General features: G+C 37.7%; 6 protein-coding genes and 2 long non-coding RNA genes across 20 annotated transcripts; 7 read left to right on the forward strand and 1 right to left on the reverse strand.

The window, feature by feature from the left end:
- Positions 1–924: 924 nt before the first annotated feature.
- LOC104775765 (B3 domain-containing protein At1g16640-like) lies at positions 925–2,107 on the forward strand. The gene is made up of 2 exons (XM_010499680.3): positions 925–1,165; positions 1,571–2,107. The coding sequence occupies exons 1-2, from the start codon at positions 1,097–1,099 to the stop codon at positions 1,898–1,900; spliced, it is 399 nt and encodes a 132-aa protein (XP_010497982.1). The 5' UTR covers positions 925–1,096; the 3' UTR covers positions 1,901–2,107.
- Positions 2,108–2,312: 205 nt separating this feature from the next.
- Positions 2,313–6,000, forward strand: LOC104775766 (uncharacterized). Of its 4 annotated transcripts, none has more exons than XR_015589406.1 (12): positions 2,313–2,534; positions 2,630–2,725; positions 2,833–2,916; positions 3,114–3,188; positions 3,538–3,618; positions 3,859–3,998; positions 4,124–4,342; positions 4,465–4,639; positions 4,750–4,833; positions 4,927–5,056; positions 5,125–5,286; positions 5,399–5,683. XR_015589406.1 is itself a non-coding variant. In XM_010499682.3 (12 exons), the coding sequence occupies exons 1-12, from the start codon at positions 2,412–2,414 to the stop codon at positions 5,579–5,581; spliced, it is 1,542 nt and encodes a 513-aa protein (XP_010497984.1). In that variant the 5' UTR covers positions 2,313–2,411; the 3' UTR covers positions 5,582–6,000. The 4 variants fall into 4 exon arrangements, 3 of the variants coding, with proteins under 3 accessions (XP_010497984.1, XP_087356273.1, XP_087356275.1); XM_010499682.3 differs by having other exon boundaries at positions 5,135–5,286; positions 5,399–6,000; XM_087500147.1 differs by having other exon boundaries at positions 4,129–4,342; positions 5,135–5,286; positions 5,399–6,000.
- LOC147946652 (uncharacterized) lies at positions 4,867–5,540 on the reverse strand. Its single transcript, XR_015589417.1, has 2 exons — positions 5,417–5,540; positions 4,867–5,326 (listed from the first exon to the last, which is right to left on the reverse strand). It is a non-coding gene; the product is annotated as an uncharacterized LOC147946652 (long non-coding RNA).
- Positions 6,001–6,628: 628 nt separating the features above from the next.
- Positions 6,629–9,266, forward strand: LOC104775767 (cold-responsive protein kinase 1). Of its 2 annotated transcripts, none has more exons than XM_010499683.3 (7): positions 6,629–7,059; positions 7,290–7,374; positions 7,507–7,622; positions 7,719–7,929; positions 8,015–8,258; positions 8,349–8,499; positions 8,607–9,266. In XM_010499683.3, the coding sequence occupies exons 2-7, from the start codon at positions 7,320–7,322 to the stop codon at positions 9,000–9,002; spliced, it is 1,173 nt and encodes a 390-aa protein (XP_010497985.1). In that variant the 5' UTR covers positions 6,629–7,059; positions 7,290–7,319; the 3' UTR covers positions 9,003–9,266. The 2 variants fall into 2 exon arrangements, with proteins under 2 accessions (XP_010497985.1, XP_010497986.1); XM_010499684.3 differs by having other exon boundaries at positions 6,676–7,059; positions 7,296–7,374.
- Positions 9,267–9,392: 126 nt separating this feature from the next.
- On the forward strand, positions 9,393–13,182 carry LOC104775769 (uncharacterized). The gene is made up of 9 exons (XM_010499690.3): positions 9,393–10,602; positions 10,840–10,969; positions 11,068–11,564; positions 11,648–11,728; positions 11,830–11,934; positions 12,029–12,142; positions 12,236–12,319; positions 12,395–12,466; positions 12,590–13,182. The coding sequence occupies exons 1-9, from the start codon at positions 10,282–10,284 to the stop codon at positions 12,848–12,850; spliced, it is 1,665 nt and encodes a 554-aa protein (XP_010497992.1). The 5' UTR covers positions 9,393–10,281; the 3' UTR covers positions 12,851–13,182.
- On the forward strand, positions 13,054–16,584 carry LOC104775768 (uncharacterized). 8 transcript variants are annotated; one of them, XM_010499687.3, is made up of 13 exons: positions 13,054–13,510; positions 13,643–13,861; positions 13,959–14,091; positions 14,168–14,270; positions 14,654–14,777; positions 14,894–14,959; positions 15,112–15,150; positions 15,259–15,339; positions 15,443–15,490; positions 15,589–15,639; positions 15,744–15,812; positions 15,923–16,162; positions 16,254–16,584. In XM_010499687.3, exons 2-13 carry the CDS (start codon positions 13,715–13,717, stop codon positions 16,461–16,463), a joined length of 1,311 nt encoding a protein of 436 aa, XP_010497989.1. In that variant the 5' UTR covers positions 13,054–13,510; positions 13,643–13,714; the 3' UTR covers positions 16,464–16,584. The 8 variants fall into 8 exon arrangements, with proteins under 8 accessions (XP_010497989.1, XP_010497987.1, XP_010497988.1 ...); XM_010499685.3 differs by having other exon boundaries at positions 13,109–13,510; positions 13,586–13,861; XM_010499686.3 differs by having other exon boundaries at positions 13,160–13,414; positions 13,586–13,861.
- A 171-nt stretch (positions 16,585–16,755) lies between these two features.
- Positions 16,756–19,039, forward strand: LOC104775771 (NADH dehydrogenase [ubiquinone] iron-sulfur protein 8-B, mitochondrial). Its single transcript, XM_010499691.3, has 9 exons — positions 16,756–16,918; positions 17,030–17,129; positions 17,596–17,674; positions 17,773–17,826; positions 17,938–18,029; positions 18,112–18,225; positions 18,334–18,401; positions 18,507–18,618; positions 18,712–19,039. The coding sequence occupies exons 2-9, from the start codon at positions 17,076–17,078 to the stop codon at positions 18,805–18,807; spliced, it is 669 nt and encodes a 222-aa protein (XP_010497993.1). The 5' UTR covers positions 16,756–16,918; positions 17,030–17,075; the 3' UTR covers positions 18,808–19,039.
- Positions 19,040–19,193: 154 nt separating this feature from the next.
- LOC104775772 (uncharacterized) lies at positions 19,194–20,808 on the forward strand. Of its 2 annotated transcripts, none has more exons than XR_766074.3 (4): positions 19,194–19,405; positions 19,626–19,698; positions 20,004–20,117; positions 20,321–20,808. It is a non-coding gene; the product is annotated as an uncharacterized LOC104775772 (long non-coding RNA). The 2 variants fall into 2 exon arrangements; XR_015589431.1 differs by having other exon boundaries at positions 19,569–19,698; positions 20,321–20,509.
- The last annotated feature ends 380 nt before the right edge of the window (positions 20,809–21,188 follow it).

The following is a 21,188-nucleotide window of genomic DNA, read 5'->3' on the forward strand; positions in this document are numbered from 1 at the left end:
GCTGAAGGGTTCCTTTTTTCATAATTCAGATCAAATTTTCCTATTGAATCTTTAGGTTTATGAGCATACATAGACGAGAACTAATCCAAAAAAACTGAAAGATAATTGACAGAAATCAATTTACACACAGAATTAATCAGAACCATTGGTCTGCACTCTGTAGTAGTAATTAGAACGCATCTTATCACAAGTTTATGCAGAAACAGGATCCAAAAACTCACTTCCAGCAAATAATTTTTTTTGTAAAAAACCATTAAAAAAAATAAAGAGGTAAAGGGAGAGGGGGAGAGGGGGAGATTCAGATGGTAGTGCATGATGGAATGATCATCAATGATGGTCAGAGTTGGATTGTTCTATGGAATCATCTTTCATCATCATTATCATCCCCCTCTCTACTCTTCTTTTTGAAAATAAAACAAATACAAAAACCAAAAAATCGAGTTTTAAATTCTAAGAAGACCAACGACGACACTTCTACAGATCGACAAAGAACTTTTCAAGAAAAGAAAAAAACCGAATCGAGCTTTACAAAAAAAAAAACCTTTTAAAACATTGAAATTTCTAGAGCTGAAGCTATTTCGAAGAACTATGCGACATAATGATACTAAAGATCTGAGGTTTATATAGCGGAGAACTCTAGGGTTTTTGAGTTGCTAGCTCGAGGCTCGTTACTGGGCTAATGGGTTGTATCATTTAGCCCAATAATAATATTAATAAGAGTTCATCGGGGATGGGCCTAGTAAAGTTAGAAAAGCAGTGTGAGATTGAGACTGGTCAAAAAGGTAGCAAGTTGTTTTAATAGTATGACATCAATTCCTTATTTCAGAAAACGACAAATTAAAATTTCCTATCTTCTTTATTTACAAATAAAATTTAATAAAGTAGTTGGTGAGAAAATTGAATAGTCCGATTAGTCACACCATTAAAGCACAATGTCTCTGTCCTGTCTCTCTGTGTTTCTGCATTACAAACAAAAAGGTTGTTTTAAAAGTGTCTTCTCTTTCTCTAAAACAACACACCTCTCTTTGTTCCTTTCTCTTCCATCTCTAGACTTCTTTGCTCGTGGCTACATTTGGTCTCTCACTCTCTCTTTTCCATGGCTGCCATTAGTAGTGAGGTTCGGTTTGTGAAGGCTTTCATCTCGCAGAAGTCATCTAAATCATTTGTGAGAATTCTCTTCCCTTCTTATTAAAAGGAAAGGCTGTGTGTGTAAATGTTTCTGTTTTTAGGGTAAACTGTTTTATTTAATCTCTATTTATATGGAGCTAAGAACTAATTAAGGTCCTATAAATCTCTTTTTCTAGCTCCAAATTAGCAAAAATATACAAGTTTAAAGCTTTCAATTGCCTTTTGTGTAGATTCAAGAAGTCATAGACTGTCTTTACTGAATCTTGCAAGTTTTAACTGAAGTTATGTGTTTTGCTCTAGCTGCTGAAACCAAACATCTCTTTGGTAGTGTAAAACACCAATAATACTCAGATTTCAAACTAGAGCTTCTTGTTCCTGCGTTGCTGGTCTTGTCTCCTTCCTAAGAGTTGTTTTTGTTTTTCTTTTCTGTGTTTGATTTTAGGCGATTCCATTGGGATTTAACGAATACTTCCCGGATCCATTGCCAATTACGGTGGACGTCCTAGACTATAGTGGGAGATGTTGGACGGTCAGAATGAAGAAAAGAGGAGAGAAAGTGTTGCTAACACTTGGTTGGGAGAATTTTGTAAGAGATAACGATCTCGAAGATGGCAAGTACTTGAACTTCATCTATGACTGCGATAGGACCTTTTATGTTATCATATTTGGTCATGACATGTGTAGCGAGTTCAGAGACTTCCCTCAAGTCGTTGTAGATGTTGATGACTATGCAACCGGTGAAGATGATGAAGAAGTTGAAGAACAAAAATAAAAGTAAACTAAAAATTTGGGTATATATCCTATCCATGGAGGGAGAACCAAATGTTGCTTTTAAGTTATAGTAGTCAGTTTTTTATATTTGGATTTATGTAACGGGATGTTTAGTTTTTAAGTATCATGAATCATGAATACTCTTTTGTTATCTTCTATATTATCTGTTTAGAATATGGTTTATAAAATTAACTGTGTGTTGTTATCATTTCTTTGTGAGAACTGCATTTGGTGAAGAGGAGTGTTAACAAGAGATGTGTTTGGTAGTCAGTAGTCACAGAAGAATAGTGTGATACATCTGAATATCTGATAGTGGTGACATGAGTCTAAACCTTCCAGCCAGGTCAGAGTCTCCTGTGGGGGTGTATTTGTTACGAATAAATAACTTTGGGGGGGTAAATTGAATAAAGTTTAAAGCGAGGTTTTTTAGAAAACATTTCGACGGCTCCTTATTTGGTCACCGTTTGGCGGCGGAAACTAGAATCGTTGCTGCTACTCAGGTCACCGGGAAAATGAAGAGCAGCAAGTATTCTTGCAACACAAGAGCCGAAACCCTAGAATGGATCACCTCCATTATCGATTTCATCCAACCTTATTCTTTCCTAATCAATGCTCGCGTTGTCAATTTCTTCATGGTATGGTCGGTTATAGGAAACAAAAATCAGAAATTTTCATCTTCCAGCTGGGTTGTGTTGTGTTGTGTGAGTTGATTGATGGAATTTGTTTTCAGGGTAAACAATGGGAAGCTGTTGATGAAGAATGGATGAGTTGCTTAAAGGATGAGAAGCCAGAAAACATTCTTCTTATCCCCTCCGGTGGTGTCCAGGTAAAGTTTTGGTCTTAAGATATATTTTATTAAAAGGGTACATTTTTTTTAAGTATGCTCGATGGTATGCGTCTGAATATTTTTGTGTTATTGGATTTGTTTATTAGGATCACTGGCCTGCTTCACTCCAGGACTTTATTCACACGTTGAGGTCTCTATCGTTTCCTAGAGAGCAAGCGGATTTACAGGCGGTACTGTTTTTTCTTTGCTCTACATTTTACATTCTTTGAATTGTATTGCGGTACGAGTTTCTCCATGTTAAGTTCCTCTGATAGTGTATGAATACTGAATGGTGGTATGTATCTTTACTTCTTTCTGCTGTATCTGGTGGTATTTTTATTTCAGATTCTAGAGTATATCAAGCTTAATTATTTTCTATTTTTGGCAGGTACTTGCAGATGTGGGTATGGTACCTCTTAGCACTGTTCTTTCACAGGGCATGAATCTAAAGAAAAAACATGAGGTATATTGTTTTATCACTTTCCTAGGTGAATTTCCATGTCTTTCAGTAGTATGTCTTCTTTGGATATGGACCTTCAGTAGTATGATTTGGTGACTAACCCCAACTTAAATTGAAAAGAGATGATCAATGTTTTGCAACTTGTTCTGGTCTATTTACCAAAAGAACCCGGAAATGTCATTTGTTACTTCACATGTAAACCTATGCTTTTCTTGGGAGTAAACCTATGTTTTTCTTGGGAGTAAACCTATGTTTTAGTATTTGTTAAATGTATCTTCCGGGTTCGTCATGTACCTTCTACTGGTCACTTTGTTTCAATGGATCTGTAAGTCACTTCTAAAGGTTCATGCAGGTTGAAGTTCTTTCCGCTGTTGTTAGTTCAGTCGTTAACAGTGTTGGAGCTCCTACTGTCGTCGATGTCGGCTCTGGTCAGGTATCTTCAATTCATTTCTCATGTTTAGCAGTGTTGGAGCTCCCTTTGTCATAATTTGCGTGGTTACATTTGTTTGCTGCATTGGTAAATTCTCTTTCTGGTTGTATAATGAACATTTCCTCTGATGATATTTTCTTTATATTTGAGTTTTAGTAACTTTGTAGTTTATAGTTTTAACTAATTGTGTTAAATAACATCATTGGCAAATATGTTGTTCACTTGTTAAAAATATTATTTCAGGGTTATCTAGCGCAGGTTCTTTCGTTCCAATATAAGCACTCAGTGGTTGCAATTGATTCTTCCTCTCATCACGGAAAGGTAACAGATGCACGTGCAGCACGTATCAGAAAGCATTTTGCAGCACAGATGCGTAAATCTGGGTAAGGGATCTGCAGATTATAATTTTCTATCTAAACATTTTACAAAGTAATAGATGTTCCTTATTCCCGATGCACAGTTCTGGTCTTTTAGACTAGTTGATGCTACTTAACCTTTTCACTGTTAGTTCAGGAAACAAGTGCCCTGATGTTCCAATGACGATTACATGCCGTGTATTATCCACAGAGATGTTGAAAGCCTTGACTGATGTTCCTCTGGAGAAAAATGACTTGGATTCAAATGAAGGTCCAAGGAAATCACAATCACCAAATGATGCAAACAGATCTTGTTCACTTGTTCTTGCTGGCCTTCATGCATGTGGAGATCTACCTGTTACAATGTTGAGGTTAGTTTGAATGCTTGCTGTAATTGTTTCACCTGTGTTTTCTGTCATCTTCTGAATACATTAATAGTTTTGTCCTGATTGTCCCTAAACACTGAAACAGTGTGCTAACTTGACTTCGTCAGGACTTTTATGGAGTGTGAAGAAGTAAAAGCAGTAGTGAGCATTGGCTGCTGTTACAACTTATTATCGGAAAAAAGCAGTGAGAATTCTTGTTCCAAATGTGGTTTTCCTATGAGTGCTGGACTCAAATTCTTGAACTTTTCGCTTGGCAAAAATGCACGTGATCTGGCTTGTCAGGTATAGTCCATTATTTTATCTCTTTTTGATGCTGCAACATTTTTGTTTTATATCATAATGTTTCATCTCAGTAATCTAATTTTGTAAAGAACTAACATGAGTTTTCTCAGAGTGCTGAGAGATGGAGCAGCTTAGGAGAAGATGCTGGTCTGCAGAATTTCGAGTTGCATTCTTTTCGTGCAGCTTTTCAAATGGTAATATAGGTTTGGTTCTGTTTGTGAATAGACTTTTTGTAAATCGAATCTGAATTTATAGTAACAAGTAACAAATCTGTTTACTCTTTGAAGGTTCTCTCGCAACATTATCCAGAGGTTTTGGCGACGAGTCCTTCCATTGGGCGCCAAGGGAAGGCATTCCGCCGTCAACAGCAAAGAAAAGCCCTCGAAACCCCAGCAACAGTTGATAACACTAGGAAAGGTCAGTAGGCCGATGGATTAGACTTTATAATAAATGAGACCAAAATCACTTTTTTTTTATATCTATAGTACACTGCAGACACCGATGACAAGAACTCCATGAGGCAGACAAGCTCGAATTCGTGTTCTTCTTTCGAGAAGTTTTGCCTGTCAGCATTTTCCCGCCTGAATCTAGAACATCCTCAAGATCTCGACCTGAATGCCACATGGAACGAAGCTGATGCATTCACTGTAAGCAATTTCTCATCCTCTCTTGCATTCTCCTCTGTCCCTGATTCCCATACATTGATGGATGCTTGTATTTGGTGTTGTCAAACTAAAAAAAAAATGTAAAAAAATGCAGGAACTGATAGGTCCTTACTGGTCTATTAGAGCTGCATTTGGACCAGTGCTTGAGACATTAATCTTGCTTGATAGACTAATGTTTCTCCAAGAACAAGGTGACTCCATTAAAGTTATGATGCTTCCCATATTTGATCCCAACATCTCACCTAGGAATGTTGCCATTATTGCTAGAAGACTTTGACCCCTAAAAGGCTAAAACTATAAAAAACCTCTCTTTTGATTCTGTTGGAATTGACGTTGAAGTTTTTTTTTATTATAATACATGTTGGTTTCATTTATAAAACTTCACTGAGCTGTCAAGAGAGAGAGAGAAAGAGAGAGAGAACTCATCTGAAGAGTCATTAAAGAACCTTTGGTTTCTTGTTTGAGCTGTCCTTCATTTTCGTGGTGTGAACACATGTCCCATTATTTCCGTCTCGTTCGTCGTGACGATTCCTCCTGACGACGAGTAGAACAAAAGAAAGAAATTGTGATAAGGTTTCCTACCTTTGACTTTTTGACCCGTGTTAGGCTCTAATTACTGTCTTTGTTTATGTATTTCATCATCTAACGCTATATTTTATTTCTTATTTTAATGGGATGAATCATTGAAACTTCACATATTTTAATACAACTATACAAGCAATGATGTTTTTTGTATCTGTTAAACACGTTTTCACATTCTAACGTGTTAAATAGACTCTTAACGCATCGATTAAAGGTTTCAAAATCAAAAAGATGCAAATAACCTAGACGATGTTACAACATCACTAATACAAAGTTATACTTTGACAAACAAATCATAAGAGTATAGTGTTTGTAGTTCCAATATTTCACTATTTTTGTAACTACATTTTTCATTATGTTAATACACTTGATCGCGTTGAATTGTGTGAAGAATATATATATATATATATATATATATATTGGAATAAAAATAGAAATAGTAGTACAAAACATAATCATGTTGGATCTTTTTGACAAAAGATGCTGGATTTTTTTCTTTTTTTTTGACTATACATGTTGAAAACATTTATTGCAATACTATAATCAAAAAGACAAATAATTAGCTCCAACTATAAATGAACTAGACAATATTTTTTTAAAAGACAATATTTATGCCACTACCAAAAAAAAGACAATATTTATGCCCAAAAAAGAGAAAGAATTATGGGCAAGGCAATGAGGCCATGACTGAAGCATAAAGTTAAATGAATAATGAAGGAGTCAAATTCAATAATTAAAAGTCGAATCATATAATTCATAAAAGGCATTTTAAACACGAGCAAAAAACACAAATTAAGAAAAAACAGAAGGAAAAAAAAAAAAAAAAAAAAGAGTAGATTTGGTCGTCGGACTCGGAGCAAGCAACGTATTAAATGATGACGTCTGGTTACGTTTGGGGGCATTGACTTTTACCCGCCACCATTACAAGACGAAGACGGTCTTCCTTAATGTATTATTCATTCATTCGTCTTTAGTCTCCCATTTCAACAAATCCGTAATCTGATCTTCAAACACGGCGAGAGACAAACAAGGACTCTCATCTCGTAATAAAGACGCAGCCTTTTAATACCAACTCTACCCTAGTAGCTTCAAGTTTCTAACCTGCGATTTCTCTCTCTCTCTCTCTTTTGGTTTGCTTCAGCAGCGATCTTCCAAATTTAGGATCTTTCTGAGGTGGGTTTCTCTTATTTTCTTTCTCTTCTCGGTAGTCTGCTTCTGTTCTGAATTATGACAAAACCCAAATTCCAAGTTCACAGCTTTTTAATTTTTGGTCCCCCCACTACTAGGGTTTCTGACTTAGACTGAGTATCTATTGAGGAATTGAGTTGTAATTAAAATCCATCTGTGGTTGTTTTACTAGCTAGAAGTCAAATCTCTTAATTGCTTCTGGTTATTCATGGCAGAAACAGGTCACAGGTCTCTGTCTTACATTGATGGGTTGCTCCTGGTTCGCATGTCTGAGTGGAGAAGCTAGAGAAGTTGATGGAGGTACAGATACATGATCTAGGGTTCTTTAAATAGGATGATTACTTGTTTTAAATATGGAATGTTAATCCTGTATAGTGTATACTCCTCTTGTTTCTGGGTGTCTCTAACTTCAAGTGCTTGATATGTATACAGAAATAGCAGCGATAGACAACGTAAAGATATTCAAATATAGAGAGATACGTCAGGCAACAGATGATTTCAGTGCTGAAAATAAAATTGGAGAAGGAGGTTTTGGTTCTGTGTACAAGGTGAATGAGATAATTAACTCAGTTGCTTCAATCTTCTTTTTCACATTCTCTCTTTCATGTTTTTTAACTCTTTTTGAAACAAATTTCAATGTCTAGGGACGTCTTAAAGATGGAAAGCTAGCGGCTATCAAAGTCCTCTCGGCTGAGTCAAGACAAGGTGTAAAAGAATTCTTGACTGAGATCAATGTGATATCCAAAATACAACATGAGAATTTGGTTGAGTTGTATGGATGCTGCGTGGAGGGGATTCACAGGATTCTTGTTTACAACTTTCTTGAGAACAATAGTCTTGATAAGACGCTTCTAGGTGATTCTCTTTAGTTTCCTACTTTTTAAGTGTCAGCTTCTCTGGCTTTGTAATGTTATTCCTAACCAAATGATTTTTTTTTCAGCTGGCGGCTATACTCGGAGTGGGATACAGTTTGATTGGAGTAGTAGGGCCAATATTTGCGTTGGGGTTGCTAAAGGTCTTGCCTTTCTCCATGAAGAAGTACGGCCACACATAATCCATAGAGATATCAAAGCAAGCAACATTCTACTCGACAGATATCTATCTCCTAAGATCTCTGATTTTGGACTCGCTAGGCTTATGCCACCTAACATGACTCATGTCAGCACTCGCGTCGCTGGGACAATGTGAGTTCCATATGTTTCTTTCTCCCTTTTCCCTAATTCCCCACTAAAAACTGCAGGTCTTAACATGTATTCACATCTGTTTTTGGGCAGTGGTTATTTAGCACCAGAGTATGCGGTTAGGGGACAGTTGACGCGTAAAGCTGATATATACAGCTTTGGAGTCCTTCTGATGGAGATAGTCAGTGGAAGAAGTAACAAAAACACCCGGTTACCCACGGAATATCAATATCTTCTGGAAAGAGTAAGTCTTGCTACTCATCAGAATTGGTCAGATGAATCCGCATGATCGATCTTACCCTTCTTTAAGCTCTTGTTTTGGAAAGCTAACCTCTTTTTACATTTCAACAGGCTTGGGATCTTTATGAGCGGAATGAGCTCGTGGATCTAGTTGATTCAGGTTTAAATGGAATCTTTGACGCAGAGGAAGCTTGTAGGTACCTAAAAATCGGTCTTTTGTGCACGCAAGACAGTCCTAAGCTAAGACCAAGTATGTCCACAGTGGTGAAGTTTCTAACAGGGGAGAAGGATATAGACTACAAGAAAATAAGCAGACCGGGTTTGATATCTGATTTCATGGATTTGAAAGTGAGAGGGCCGGTGGCAACAAAGGCAGAGCAAGTGAACAGACAAAACTACACAAACCCTTCTTCTTCTTCGAATGCCTCGTCTAGGGATCACTCAAATGCTTACTCATCAGGTGCTTCATCAGCTAATGCTGGTAATACATTCAGCAGTACCATTTGAAAAAAGAAAAAAAATCCCTCTTTTGAAAAATTTCCTCATTTCTGTTTTTGAGATGTAAATGGGAAAAGGAGGAGTTTGATGTTTCTGCGTCTTCTCTTCTTTTTCTTCTTTCTTTTGGCTTTCTGTTAGATTTTGAGCTGATAACGACTGCAGAAAAGGTGGTCTCTGGCTCGCTGTTGTTCAAGTCGTCTTACATCTGCAAAACAGAGATTTGAGTGTATGTATGTATATATCCATAGATTGAAGTTGAATCTGTTTCTCTTATCTTGAAGTCTCTCTACTCTATGTTTAGTAGCTTCAACTGTCTTGGATGAGCTTAATTAAAAAACCAGAAGGTTAAACCAATTCCGGTCCGAGTTGAAATCCCATCTCCTCGGTTTGATTTAACGGTTCAAGAACTCTGGTTCTGTTAAGTCGTAGGACCCACAAAATTCCGGTAATACAGTATCACTTAATCCAATTCCAAAAGAATGATTCATTCGCTAAGAAGTAAGAAGTAAAGGTTAAATCGTCTCTAATCTCTGTCTCTATACGCCACTGTCTTCTCCCTTTTCTCTCTCTCTTTCTCCTCGAACAACTTTATTTGAATCTTTTAAAAGTTTCTTCTTTTCTTCTTTTTCATGAGCTCTTTTTGGGGTTTCATGTTTCCCGAGCTTATCTTTACTGTTGTAACCAATTTTACTTCAATAAACTAAAGCTTGTTGCTTCTTCTTCCTTTTTCTTCACTCTCTCTCTCTCTCTCTCTCTATCTATCTACTCTACACCGACTCGGTGAAATGCTCTAAAGAACCTATTTTGTTTTCTGGGTCTGCGTTGTTCCGCCGGAGAATACTCCGATTGATTAAGCTTCTCGGATCTGAGTTGAGGCTATGTACTAAACTGGGTTGTTGTTGGGTAATTTTAGGGTTTTGTGAGAAGTGATTGCTGAAAAGAGGGGAAGAAAGGTTCTGGGATATTCTAGAGATTACTTTTTCTTTTTGTATGTTTATTCTTTGCTGGGGAAACTTGTATCTGAAGGGATATGCGTTGAACGAATAAGCTTAAAGCCGGATTTTGCTGTCGTTTACTGCTAATTATGTTTTGTTGTATCTTCTCTCTCTTGGGAAAACCAGTTGGATAAGCTACGAGCCTAATGTATCTTCTAGTGATCAAAGCAATGGCTAAGCAGCTTGATTTCTCGATAAACCTGGTTCTTCAGTGCCATTGTTCTTTCTGCTGTCAATTTACCTGAGCTTTGGTTTTGGAGGACGATTTTAGGGTTTTGTTATTTTATCTAGCTATGGAGGATATAGGATTGGTGAAGCAAGGTTTGATATGGTTGCAGTCTCAGAAACATTTGTGCTCATGGGTTTGTGCTGCAACTCGATGTTTTGGGGAAAGGACAGAAGCTTTGGCAGAGCGTCATTGGCCACTAGTGTGTAGTGGATGTGGGAAGCTATTAGGGCTGCTTAGTATATCGTTTGTTTACTGGAAAGACTGCATTTCGAGGGGTTTCCAGTCCAGTGCTAAATTTGGTTCAGCTGCTTTGCTCCTGATTATGTGGGGTTGCTTCCTTAGCCTGACTTCACTATCTTGCTTGGTTTATGTTCTGCTCGGTATGGTAAGGCCTCTAGAGCCCTTTGAATTCTTGATGAGTTCTATATCTTTAACTATTGTAGATTTCTGGGTGTGGTGAGAGTGAGTGCCTGGAGAACTAATACTGAAAACTACAATATATTGATCTTACAAATTATTCCCGCAAATAGTATTGAAATTTTCAGTAAAATTTTACATTTAAAGATTTGGTTGCAGTGCATAATTGAGTTGAGTCTCACCTATATTTGATTTACCATCGCAGGCAGCTGCTGGTGCTGTTGTCTTGTACTTAGGTCGCACTCCTGGGATCTTCATTGTAGGACTATTTGGAATTTTGATTTTGTGGATGTACGCTAATTTTTGGATCACCGGAACATTATTTATAGTTGGAGGCAAGTGAATTTTTCTTTTTAAGAAAGTCTTATTATTAATTATCTTATTGCTAATGAATCTTTCATATAGGGTTAATGTCTGTTGTTGTTTGAATCAGGTTATTTGTTCTCCTTGAATCACGCGCGGGTGGTGGTTCTTATGGCGACGATGTATGCAATGTACTGTGTCAAAGTCAGACTTGGATGGCCTGGAGTTATTCTCTCAATGAATCTTGCATTCTTGTCCAACGATATACTTATCCGTCTTCTTCAGTGGTGTGATAGTGTTAGTGAAAAAACACAAGCGGAGGAGCCAAAGAAACCTGAAACTGTAATAGATGATGAGTTTCCAGGAGAGTTTGAGTATTCTTCTGTTCCTGTTGAAGAACCTGAGAAAAAGGTTCATGAAGATAAGTCGTCCACTAAGCCAGCATCACCGTCAACTGTTGTTAGTAACATGAAGGAGATTTCTAGTGTTAAGGTAGTTAAAATAGAAACGGATTCAGCTGATGAGATGAAAAGAATACTTCATAGTTTGAATCACTATGAAGCATTGGGAATCCCTCGGTATAAAAAGATTGATGACGCACTGCTAAAGAAAGAGTATAGAAAGAAGGTCTGTTTTCTTGGCTTCAGAGCTCTCTCTCTGCTAATGAATTTAGTTGTTCTAATTTCTGTGCTGTGTTTTACTTTATATAGGCAATGCTGGTTCATCCGGATAAGAATATGGGAAGTCCTTTGGCAAGTGACTCATTCAAGAAACTTCAAAGTGCTTACGAGGTGATTCCTGAAAAATGCATCCGTGACCAGAAGTTTTCAGCTTAGATTTCTCAATTTATTTTCTATCTTAAATATTGAGACATGGAAGGTTGAGTTTGCAGGTTCTTTCTGATTCTGTTAAAAGGAGAGATTACGATGAGCAGTTAAAGAAAGAAGAATTTAGGACCAGGAGTGTCTGTCAGACCTCGCACGCTTCTTCTCATCAGGTTAGTTGAAATAATCTGTGAGATTTTTTTGCGTCCTGTGTTGTTCTATTGTTTTCCTACAAAAAGTGATTGAAAGATTTTCTAATTTCTTCAGAATGTTCCGGGTTATCGATCCGAAGAGTCAAGGCGCATACACTGTACGAAATGCGGGAATTCACACATTTGGATATGTACAAACAGGAGCAAGGCAAAGGCCAGATGGTGTCAGGTTAGCCAACTCACACTTCTCCCTGCCGAGCATTTTGAGTTCAAATTCCTCCTCATAACATTTAATTTGTGTTAATGGTTATTACTGTTATAGGAGTGTGGTCAATATCATCAAGCCAAAGATGGTGATGGATGGGTTGAACACAAAGGGACTCTCGTATTCGAGAAAGCACATAAGGTTAAGCTTCAGTTTTTTAGTCTTAGTTTGTTTATTGGTAATGATGAATTAATCGTTTTATATCATGTGCTGTAGATTGAAATACCACGAGCATTTGTTTGTGCGGAGGGCAAAATCTTTGATGTCTCAGAATGGGCTATCTGCCAGGTTGGTGTTTTCATTTTTTATAAGTAACCAGATGTGTGTTCAGAATTAGTTCGACTAATAAGGCAGCTTAAGAATCAAAAGATTTGTATACTTAATGATATGTACGCTTCATTTCCATTGAAGGAAATGGCGTGTAGACCAAACACACACAGACCAAGTTTCCACGTGAACATGGTTGGTTTAGAAAAGGCAACCCAGAGATCAAACTCGAGCAGGTTCCCGTGGGATCTAGATGTGGAGATGATGGATGAGGATGAGGAAGAGTTTGAGTTATGGCTTCAACAAGCTCTAGCTTCTGGTCTCTTCTGTGAGACATCAAAACGCAGAAAAAGCTGGAGTCCTTTCAAGTTAACCAAGAAACAATCACGACGAACATCGACTTGACCCAAGAACAACAACACAATTAACAACAATGGCAAGATCAACAGCAAGGGCTTTTTATGGCTTGTTCTTTCCGAGAACGGATAATGAGCGAAGATATGAAGGAATTAGCCTGAAAAGGAAACAACTTTAATGAAGAAGAAAGGGACATGGAAGCATGAAACAAATCGTTGGATGGTCATCTTTGGATCCCTTGTCTGTAAATAGAATCCAGTCTGTCCATCTATCTATGTACTGTGATGTTATGTTTTTTTTTTGTTTTCTCTGAGAAATCGAAAATTATTGTAACGAGAAAGTTTATTACAATTCAATATCTGAAGAAACGTTTTAGACTAGTGAAGTTTGAATCTTTTACTATATGTTTTGTTGTTTGCATTTTCTCATATTTATTAAACCGGAGCTGATATAACCAACAAATTTCCCTCCTCGGTTCAACTGTTTGTCTTGTCTGTTCTATTCGAGATTCACTAAAAATTTCAATTGTCGAGTGAGAGATTTTGCAATTTCGCTTTCGGACATTTATAAAGCTTCTTTCTTCCTCAAATTTCAACGTTTCTCGGCTTCTGGGTAAGCTCGAAAGTAGAATTGAACCCTCCCATTTTTTATTTGCCGGTACTATTAGTCCAGAAGAGAAGAAAAAAAAAACCCTAAAAAACTCGACTTGTAAGTAATTAGGTCTCATTTGTCTTTTTTTTTGCCCGATGTTACACTAAAATTGTTCCGCATTTACGAAATTAGGGTTTTGGGATTTTGAAGCTGTGCGGTTTCTGTTGTTTCTTTTCAATTGCAAATTAGAAGAAAGCGTTGATGAGGTCTTCGTACTCAAATAGCTAGAGAGAGAGAGAGTAGGAGGAGGAAGGTAGTGAAATGAGTAGGCTATCTTTCCGACCCCGTCCACTGGACATTCACAAGAAGCTTCCAGTTTTAAAGTCCTTTAAAGACTTTGAAGATGAAGAGACTCCTTCTTCCATTACTAGAAATTCTCAGTTGCTCCGTATAGAGGTTGACAATGAGGTGAACTTGTCTAGTTTTATCTTCTGTGTATCATCAGTTTGGATGTGAAGTTCTAGAGTGATGATTTGAAGATTCTTTGTTTTCGCATTATAATCAGGTGCAGCCTCAAGTGCCTACCAAGAAATTGATTTCAGAAATTCCAACACCTCAGTATCTTGTTGTGGATACATATGAAAGAGACTACTCTAGGACTTTTAATCAGCCTGCTTCATATTTACGCGCTAGAGGAGGTAACCGTTATCTTTAAGAATTTATTTTTGAGAGATTGTTATCTTTTAGCGTGGAGAATAAAAATCTGTTTTGCAGCCCGGGCTGAGCTTGGAGAATTTGTGGAGTATGATCTTGACAACGACGATGATGACTGGCTTTTTGAGTTTAATAAGGAGACGATGGTTCTCACACCTGAAATGTAAAGTAGTCAACCACTTATTTCAGATTTTGTTAATTGTTTGTTTTTGGTTTACAAATTTCCCATCTATCTGTACAGTCCTTTTCTGTTGCCTTGTACCATATATGACGTGCTTTCCATATTTAAGCATTGAGATGATTTGGATTATCCAGATTTCTAATTTGCTGTGTGGTAGATGGATTTAGCTCTAGACTCTTATTCTTCTCTCTTTTCTGGTGCCTGAATTCTGGATTTTGCTAATAGTGCAAAAACCATATGATCAAGTGGAAACTGAAAGAAGAAGTAGTTATAACTGATATGTCCCTAATATTGAGTTGAGATAGTGCTCAACTTTTCTCTTGTTTTAAAACAAAATCTTCTGTCCCTAATCTCTTGTTCTACAGGCTTGAACTTATTATTTTTAAACTAGAGGTATTGGATCATAAGGCGCGGGAAAGAGCTGGAGTTATTGCTCCTACCCTTGGTTTGCCAGTTCCAGTGCTTTTGCAGTTTGATGCTGCTATTGAGGTATCTTTTGTTCTCTAGTTTTGGTCTATTTTGTATATTTCTGCTGCGTATTTTACTCAGAGGCAGTGAATCACATTTAAATTGTTCTTATTGTGCTATTTCCACTTTTTTTACAGGCGCTGCAATCTTTGCCCATCAAATATGGAGTTTTCCAGGCTATATTCAGTTATTGGAAAAATAAGGTTTGAGATATAAACCATTGAGAGTTTTTTTTTGGTTATAGTTGTTGTGTAGTTTGATGACAGTTGAAATTTTTTAATGAGAAGTTGTGAATGGCTCTTTGGGGATAGGCCTATAACACCAACTAATCTAGTATAGTTTTGTATTGTCTTAGCGTGAAAGATGGCAGAAGCCTATTTTGCGGCGTTTACAGGTATATCATCATTTGTACTGGTCTCAATCGTACATGTGGAAGAAAATAATTTATTCGCAAATTTACTAAAGAAATTAGCTAAGCTTGTGTCCTTTTTGTTTGGAACAGCCCCCACCACCAGTCAATGATACAAATCCGTTCAATGTGTTTAGGCCACGGGAGAAAGCTCATAGACTACACACAAGAAGGGTAGGCTATCTTGCTGCCTGTAGCTATATCAATTTTCTTATTTTACAATTTTGAGTATGGAAATTGCACCATAACTTACTGACAATTGCTGACCTCCCTTCAGATGCAGCAGAGAGAAAACAATGCGCAGTCATTTGAAAAGCTTCGACAGGTAAGGGAAGACCTAAATCTATGTTCAACTATTTATAATCCTTTTTTTGGATTCTCAAACATGTTCTTCTGTTCTGTTCTGGGATATGTTATTGCCAGGTCAGGCGCAATCTTGACCAAGCAAAGACCATTCTAGAAGGTCTAATCAAGGTATATTTGTTACATGAATGTAAATTTATTCTTGTCTTAAGAGAAACCTGCATGCTCCATAGGTATGAAGTATTAACTTAACTAATAACATGTTACCTTTATAGAGAGAAGAAAAAAAGAGGGATTTCATGGCGAGTGAGGTTAGCCTTCAGAGAATCCAACTCAAATATAAGGTACTTCTTTAAAACGTTGCACTGGAGTGTTCTCTTTTGTAACCTGGCAGAATTGTGCATTTCGATCTCCTCCCTGATTCATCTTTTTTGGATTTTGATCTGGCTTGCAGCACGAAACTGAACTATTGGAAGATAGTTTGGCTCTGTCTGGGTTTCCACTCTCGACGTCTTACAGATTTGGTTCAAGCGAAGATGAATTCATGGACTCGGATGACCCAACCACCACCCAAACACTCGCAAGGCCTTCATTTACCCCTCATCCTCGTTTCTACGACTCAAATTTCGCTCGAGCTCAAGCCGGGAGCATGAAGCAAGAGGCAAGAAGAAGACTCGGATGGCTCCACAAACTGGTAATTCCTTAGATCATCGTTGTTGTTAGCTGTAATAGAATCACTCGAGATCATAAGATAAGTACGTTAAGCTGTTTGTTGTTTTATGTAGAATCCTAATGAGCCAGTAATGCTCTTCACAAAACCGCTGGTCCCAGATAAGCTGGCTGCTGCAGGAATCGGCCCTCCAGTAGAATCAAGAAGCGGAAGAGCTCGATTTCAAGGAAGAGTTGGGCGGGGCGGTAGGATTGTATATGATAGATGGAATCCTCTAATGCAAACCCACATTAACTGTGGCAACAGTTTCTACATAGCACCATAACATCTCAACTAATTTTTTCTTTTACTTTTTTGTAAAAAAAAAATTCTCCGCTAGTATCTCTGAATTTTGTGTATTTTTCTTTGGTTTTCCCGGTTAAATGAACAATCTCGGTCTAGAGTAATCGGTTCTGATCTGAATTTTTAGGTCTGGTTAGTTGACCACAGAACGTTTTCTCGGGTAATGGTCTGGTTTGGTCGACGTCTTATAAACTTGGTTCGTTTAACGGAATTGACTGTCATACCAAAGAAAACCGGTTTGATTTAAGGTAGAATTCCCGGTTACTAGCGAAATCGAGTTTAGTTGCCCGTCTTATTCCGATGACCGTGAATCACTTTTATAGCTAAAAAGGAAGGATTCGTGTCAATATGTTCTTCTTGTGAGATCGAACGAACGTTCTCTGGGTTCTTCCTGCAGAAGATTTTTCTTCTTTCCTTTTGAGTATCGCGTGTTGAGAGGTTCGGATGTTTTTGTTTGTCTTATCTCTTGTTAAATCCTTCGTTTGTTTCATTGGGATTTTCAGTTAAATCGGATTTATTCTCTCTCTCTCTCTCTCTCACCTGGAACAGCGGAAGAAGAAAGACCCTAATTTTGATATTTGGATTTGTTGTATCGATGGCTTCGTTGCTGGCTCGCAAGTCGTTCAATGCTCTCCGAGCTCGACATCTCGTATGAATCTCGTTCGCTCTTTATTTTATTTTGTTCATTTAATGTCGATTGTGTTCCTAGAAATGCGTCATTTCTGTTGATATTTGTTCCACTCTGCATCGTTGTTTTCGTCTCGCGTTGGTAGAATTTGGGATTGGACATCACATCAATAGTAACTGGAGTGAACCTGTTCTATTTCTGACTTTAGAATGATTTTTTTGTGTGTCTTCCTTGGGAGTCCGAGTATTAGGGATTTAGATTATTACAGTTATAGTTGATTCTACGTGTAGCTTCATCATTCAATCTAGTGAGGCTTCATTTTTCCTATAGATCATTACTCTTCCTTGAAGGTAGAATGTGTAGGCAAAATGTTGTTATCTCAACTCAATCTCTGCAAATACAAGTACTTTTTACATTGTTTAGCTTCTGGTGGTTATGCTTTGGGATTTTTTCTTGCATTTAACATCTGCCTTGTCTTCGTTGATAGGCTTTTTCAGGGCAAGCTTTACAGGGATCTCATCTCTGTCTGCTACAGTCCCGTGCTATATCTTATGGAAGCAACAAAGGTATAGTTTCTTACTGATGTTTGGGTTTTCTTGGTTAATTAGGCTATGAATTTTCAGGCATATATGTTACTAACCTCTTTGCCTCTTGTAACTTGTAGATGATAGAGAAGCTGAGCAGCTTGCTAAAGAGATCTCCAAGGACTGGAGTACTGGTAAGCTATTTGATCCAAACACTTTTCTAACTTTCTATTTGTCTTAGCTTTTCTTTGTGGTTACTTCCATCTGTGACTGTTAGCGATTCCTGATATTTCTTACTTTCACAGTCTTTGAACGGAGCATCAACACTCTTTTTCTCACTGAAATGGTCAGGGGTTTGTCGCTGACCCTCAAGTACTTCTTTGATCCCAAAGTTACAGTGAGTGGCAGTCTTACCAGAATTGAGTAATTAGGTTGAAATAAACATATTTTAATTCTGAAGACTTTATCTTTGTGTGCAGATCAATTACCCTTTTGAGAAGGGTCCATTGAGCCCTCGCTTCCGTGGTGAGCACGCTCTTCGTAGGTATCCTACTGGGGAAGAACGTTGCATTGCCTGCAAACTATGTGAAGCTGTGAGTTTTTGTTTTATTAAGTCTATGTTACTCGAGAATTCGTCCCATAGCATCACAATATGACCTGAAATTTTGATTTTGTGTGGATACTGGTCTCTATCTCATCAGGTATGTCCAGCTCAAGCAATCACAATAGAGGCAGAGGAGCGGGAAGATGGCAGCCGCAGAACCACTAGGTCACCCCCTTGAGTTCCCATTTAGTAACCATTTTCTTTCTATTACTGTCTTTTCTCGCTGGTTCAATACATGTCATAGTGTAATGATGATTTGGAGCTATACAGGTATGATATCGACATGACAAAGTGCATCTACTGTGGTTTCTGCCAAGAAGCTTGCCCTGTTGATGCAATCGTTGAAGGACCAAACTTTGAGTTTGCAACTGAGACACATGAGGTCTGCATAAACACTTCATAGAGACATAAGATTTCTCAAAATAATATTTATTATGATTACATAAATAGCATTCTGATTATTTTTGGTGTGCAGGAACTTCTGTATGACAAAGAGAAGCTTCTTGAGAATGGAGATCGGTGGGAGACAGAGATTGCAGAGAATCTGAGGTCGGAGAGCCTCTACCGCTGAATATATAATCTGAATGCCTTTTGCTAATTCTTCAGAAAACATTTTCCTTTGCTTCAGTTTACCAATAAAGGATACTTCAGCTTCTGCACTGTTATCTGTATTACTTGTAAGTTCATTACCGATGGTAAAACCGATTTTGGTTTAGTTTCCGGTTTGAGCTGGACAGTCCATTATGGTATATACCATACCAAGAACTTGAAATGAAGTACGATTCAATGGTGTTGTTTGTTTACTCAGTGTGTGTCGGTTGGTCAAACAAAGAAATGCTAGTAGTTGTATCCGAAACTCCGAAGAGAAAAAATGAGAAAAGATAAATAAAGAACTGCAAGGGTAAAGTCGTAAATTTTTAGACGGGCATAAACATGCATAATTTGCAATCCGAGTCAGAGACTCCAAAAGAACAGAACTTACCGGATTAGGAATTTTGGTTTAAAATTAGCTTTACTTCTCGGTTTCAACATCTCTTTCCGAGAGATTTCTCATTTTACTCCTTGCTTGCGTGAGTTTTTAGACGCGCACGTGAAATCGTCTGTTCATCCGACTTTACTTGTACCGTTCTTCTGTTTTTTCGGAGAATCGATCATCATCGTAATTACAGGTAACATTTTCGCCTCTGTGATCTCTATGGGATCCGGTCTTTTGCGGTGGAAGATTGATTCTTTCATTTGAGTAGCAATTTAACGTTGGATCGATGGAAGTCTAGGTTTTATGTGGGGGATACAGACATATATCTCAATATATACACTTACGTTTGCTTATAGTTGGTGTTTCTACTGATGGATGATGCTTCTTCTGCTGGTGAATTGGTGTTGCTTTAGGGCTTCCACGTTACAGTACTTCTCTCATGGACAATGATTTTTTGCAAATTCGCCGTTACATGCGCGACGTTATGTAAGCATTCAAATTATATTAATTTTTCCGTTAGTTGCTGCTGTATCATGAACTGAGTTAATGTTGCTGGCAAAGAACTTGTTACTGTTTTTTCGGTTCTGTAATCCTGCATAACTGCTTTGTTCTAAGACTTAACAGGAGGTGTCTCTGCTTCAGAAATGCTACTTATTTTGGATTCCAGTCTTGTCGGTTGTCTACATTGGTCTTTGTCGTTGACTAATTAAACCCTTGGGAGGGTTAATTTCTTGATGGTTATTATCTCATGGGGGAATTATCGTTTCTAACTGATCTTAAAATCTTTCCAGCTTCGGCAAGTTGAGAAGCAGAATCCCTTTCCGTCTGATGATGGATCAAAGGCCAAGTGTTTAGATGCTGCTAAACGCTTAGAGGAGGGACTTTATATAATGGCTATGACAAAGGTATACCAAATATATATTTTTACTTGATTTAGTATTAATTAGCATTTGGGATTTGATTTTCTGAGGAGATTCAACGAATTAAGCAAGATGGTCTGATGCTTTTCTGACATGTTGTCACTGAATCCAGCTTGTTGGCGTTATGTCCTTACGAATTACTGATATTCTTTTCGTTTGTGAGGCTTTCTAACTTGGAAAACTTGCAGGAGGAGTACTCAGGCCCGGCCCTTGACATATCCTTATGATACATTCGTATCGGGCCTCAAAATAAAAGCCCAATTATTTTTTCTTTTGTAATGCTTAAGAAAGCCTGTTAGAGATCTAGATAAGGACCAACAACTGGAATCGATATACGTTTACAAGTACAATCTTATAGAATTATGCTTACAATCCCAGTTTCAGTGGCCTCGGCAGAGCGAAGCTATTCAAAGCTAAAGTTGATCAAGTCTTACTTAAGATCGACAATGTCACAAGATAGGTTGAATGGTTTAGCTATGTTATCGATTGAAAAAGACATGATCAAACACCTTGATTATGAGAAGTTGATGAATGACTTTGCAGAACGAAAAGCACCAAGGAGTATCTTCAAGAAAAAGTTTAAATAAGCTATCGTTTCTCTGTTTTATGTTGGGAAAACTTTTTTTTTGGCAAAAGTTTGTGGTATTATTTTTTATATAAAGGCCTCAATTTTGGATTCCGTATTTGGCCACAAATTTAACCGGACCGGCGCTGGACCGAGTACTTGAACCTGTCAACCATTGAATCTCGTTTGACAAGCTCAGTAAAAGGCACACAACTGATTAACTACGATCAGAAAAATGCTAATTCTTCTTCGCTTGTAACAACTTCGCCAGAAGTTTCTGCTGAGCCGACTATGGTACATCGTATATTTAATCATGCTTCATGAGCTTCGAACTCCCACTAAGAGGCGTATCTTCGAACTTTCCATGTAATAAACATTCTGAACTTTGTGAAGTTCCAATATTTATTTTGTGTCAGTGCAGCAGGATAATGAGAACAGAGATCAGTGCGAGACAGAGATTGCAGAGAATCTGAAGTCGGTGGTGAGCCTTG

Source organism: Camelina sativa, chromosome 3 (genome assembly GCF_030686135.1).
Source record: "Camelina sativa cultivar CO46 ecotype springtype chromosome 3, ASM3068613v1".
NCBI classification, from domain to species: domain Eukaryota; kingdom Viridiplantae; phylum Streptophyta; class Magnoliopsida; order Brassicales; family Brassicaceae; genus Camelina; species Camelina sativa.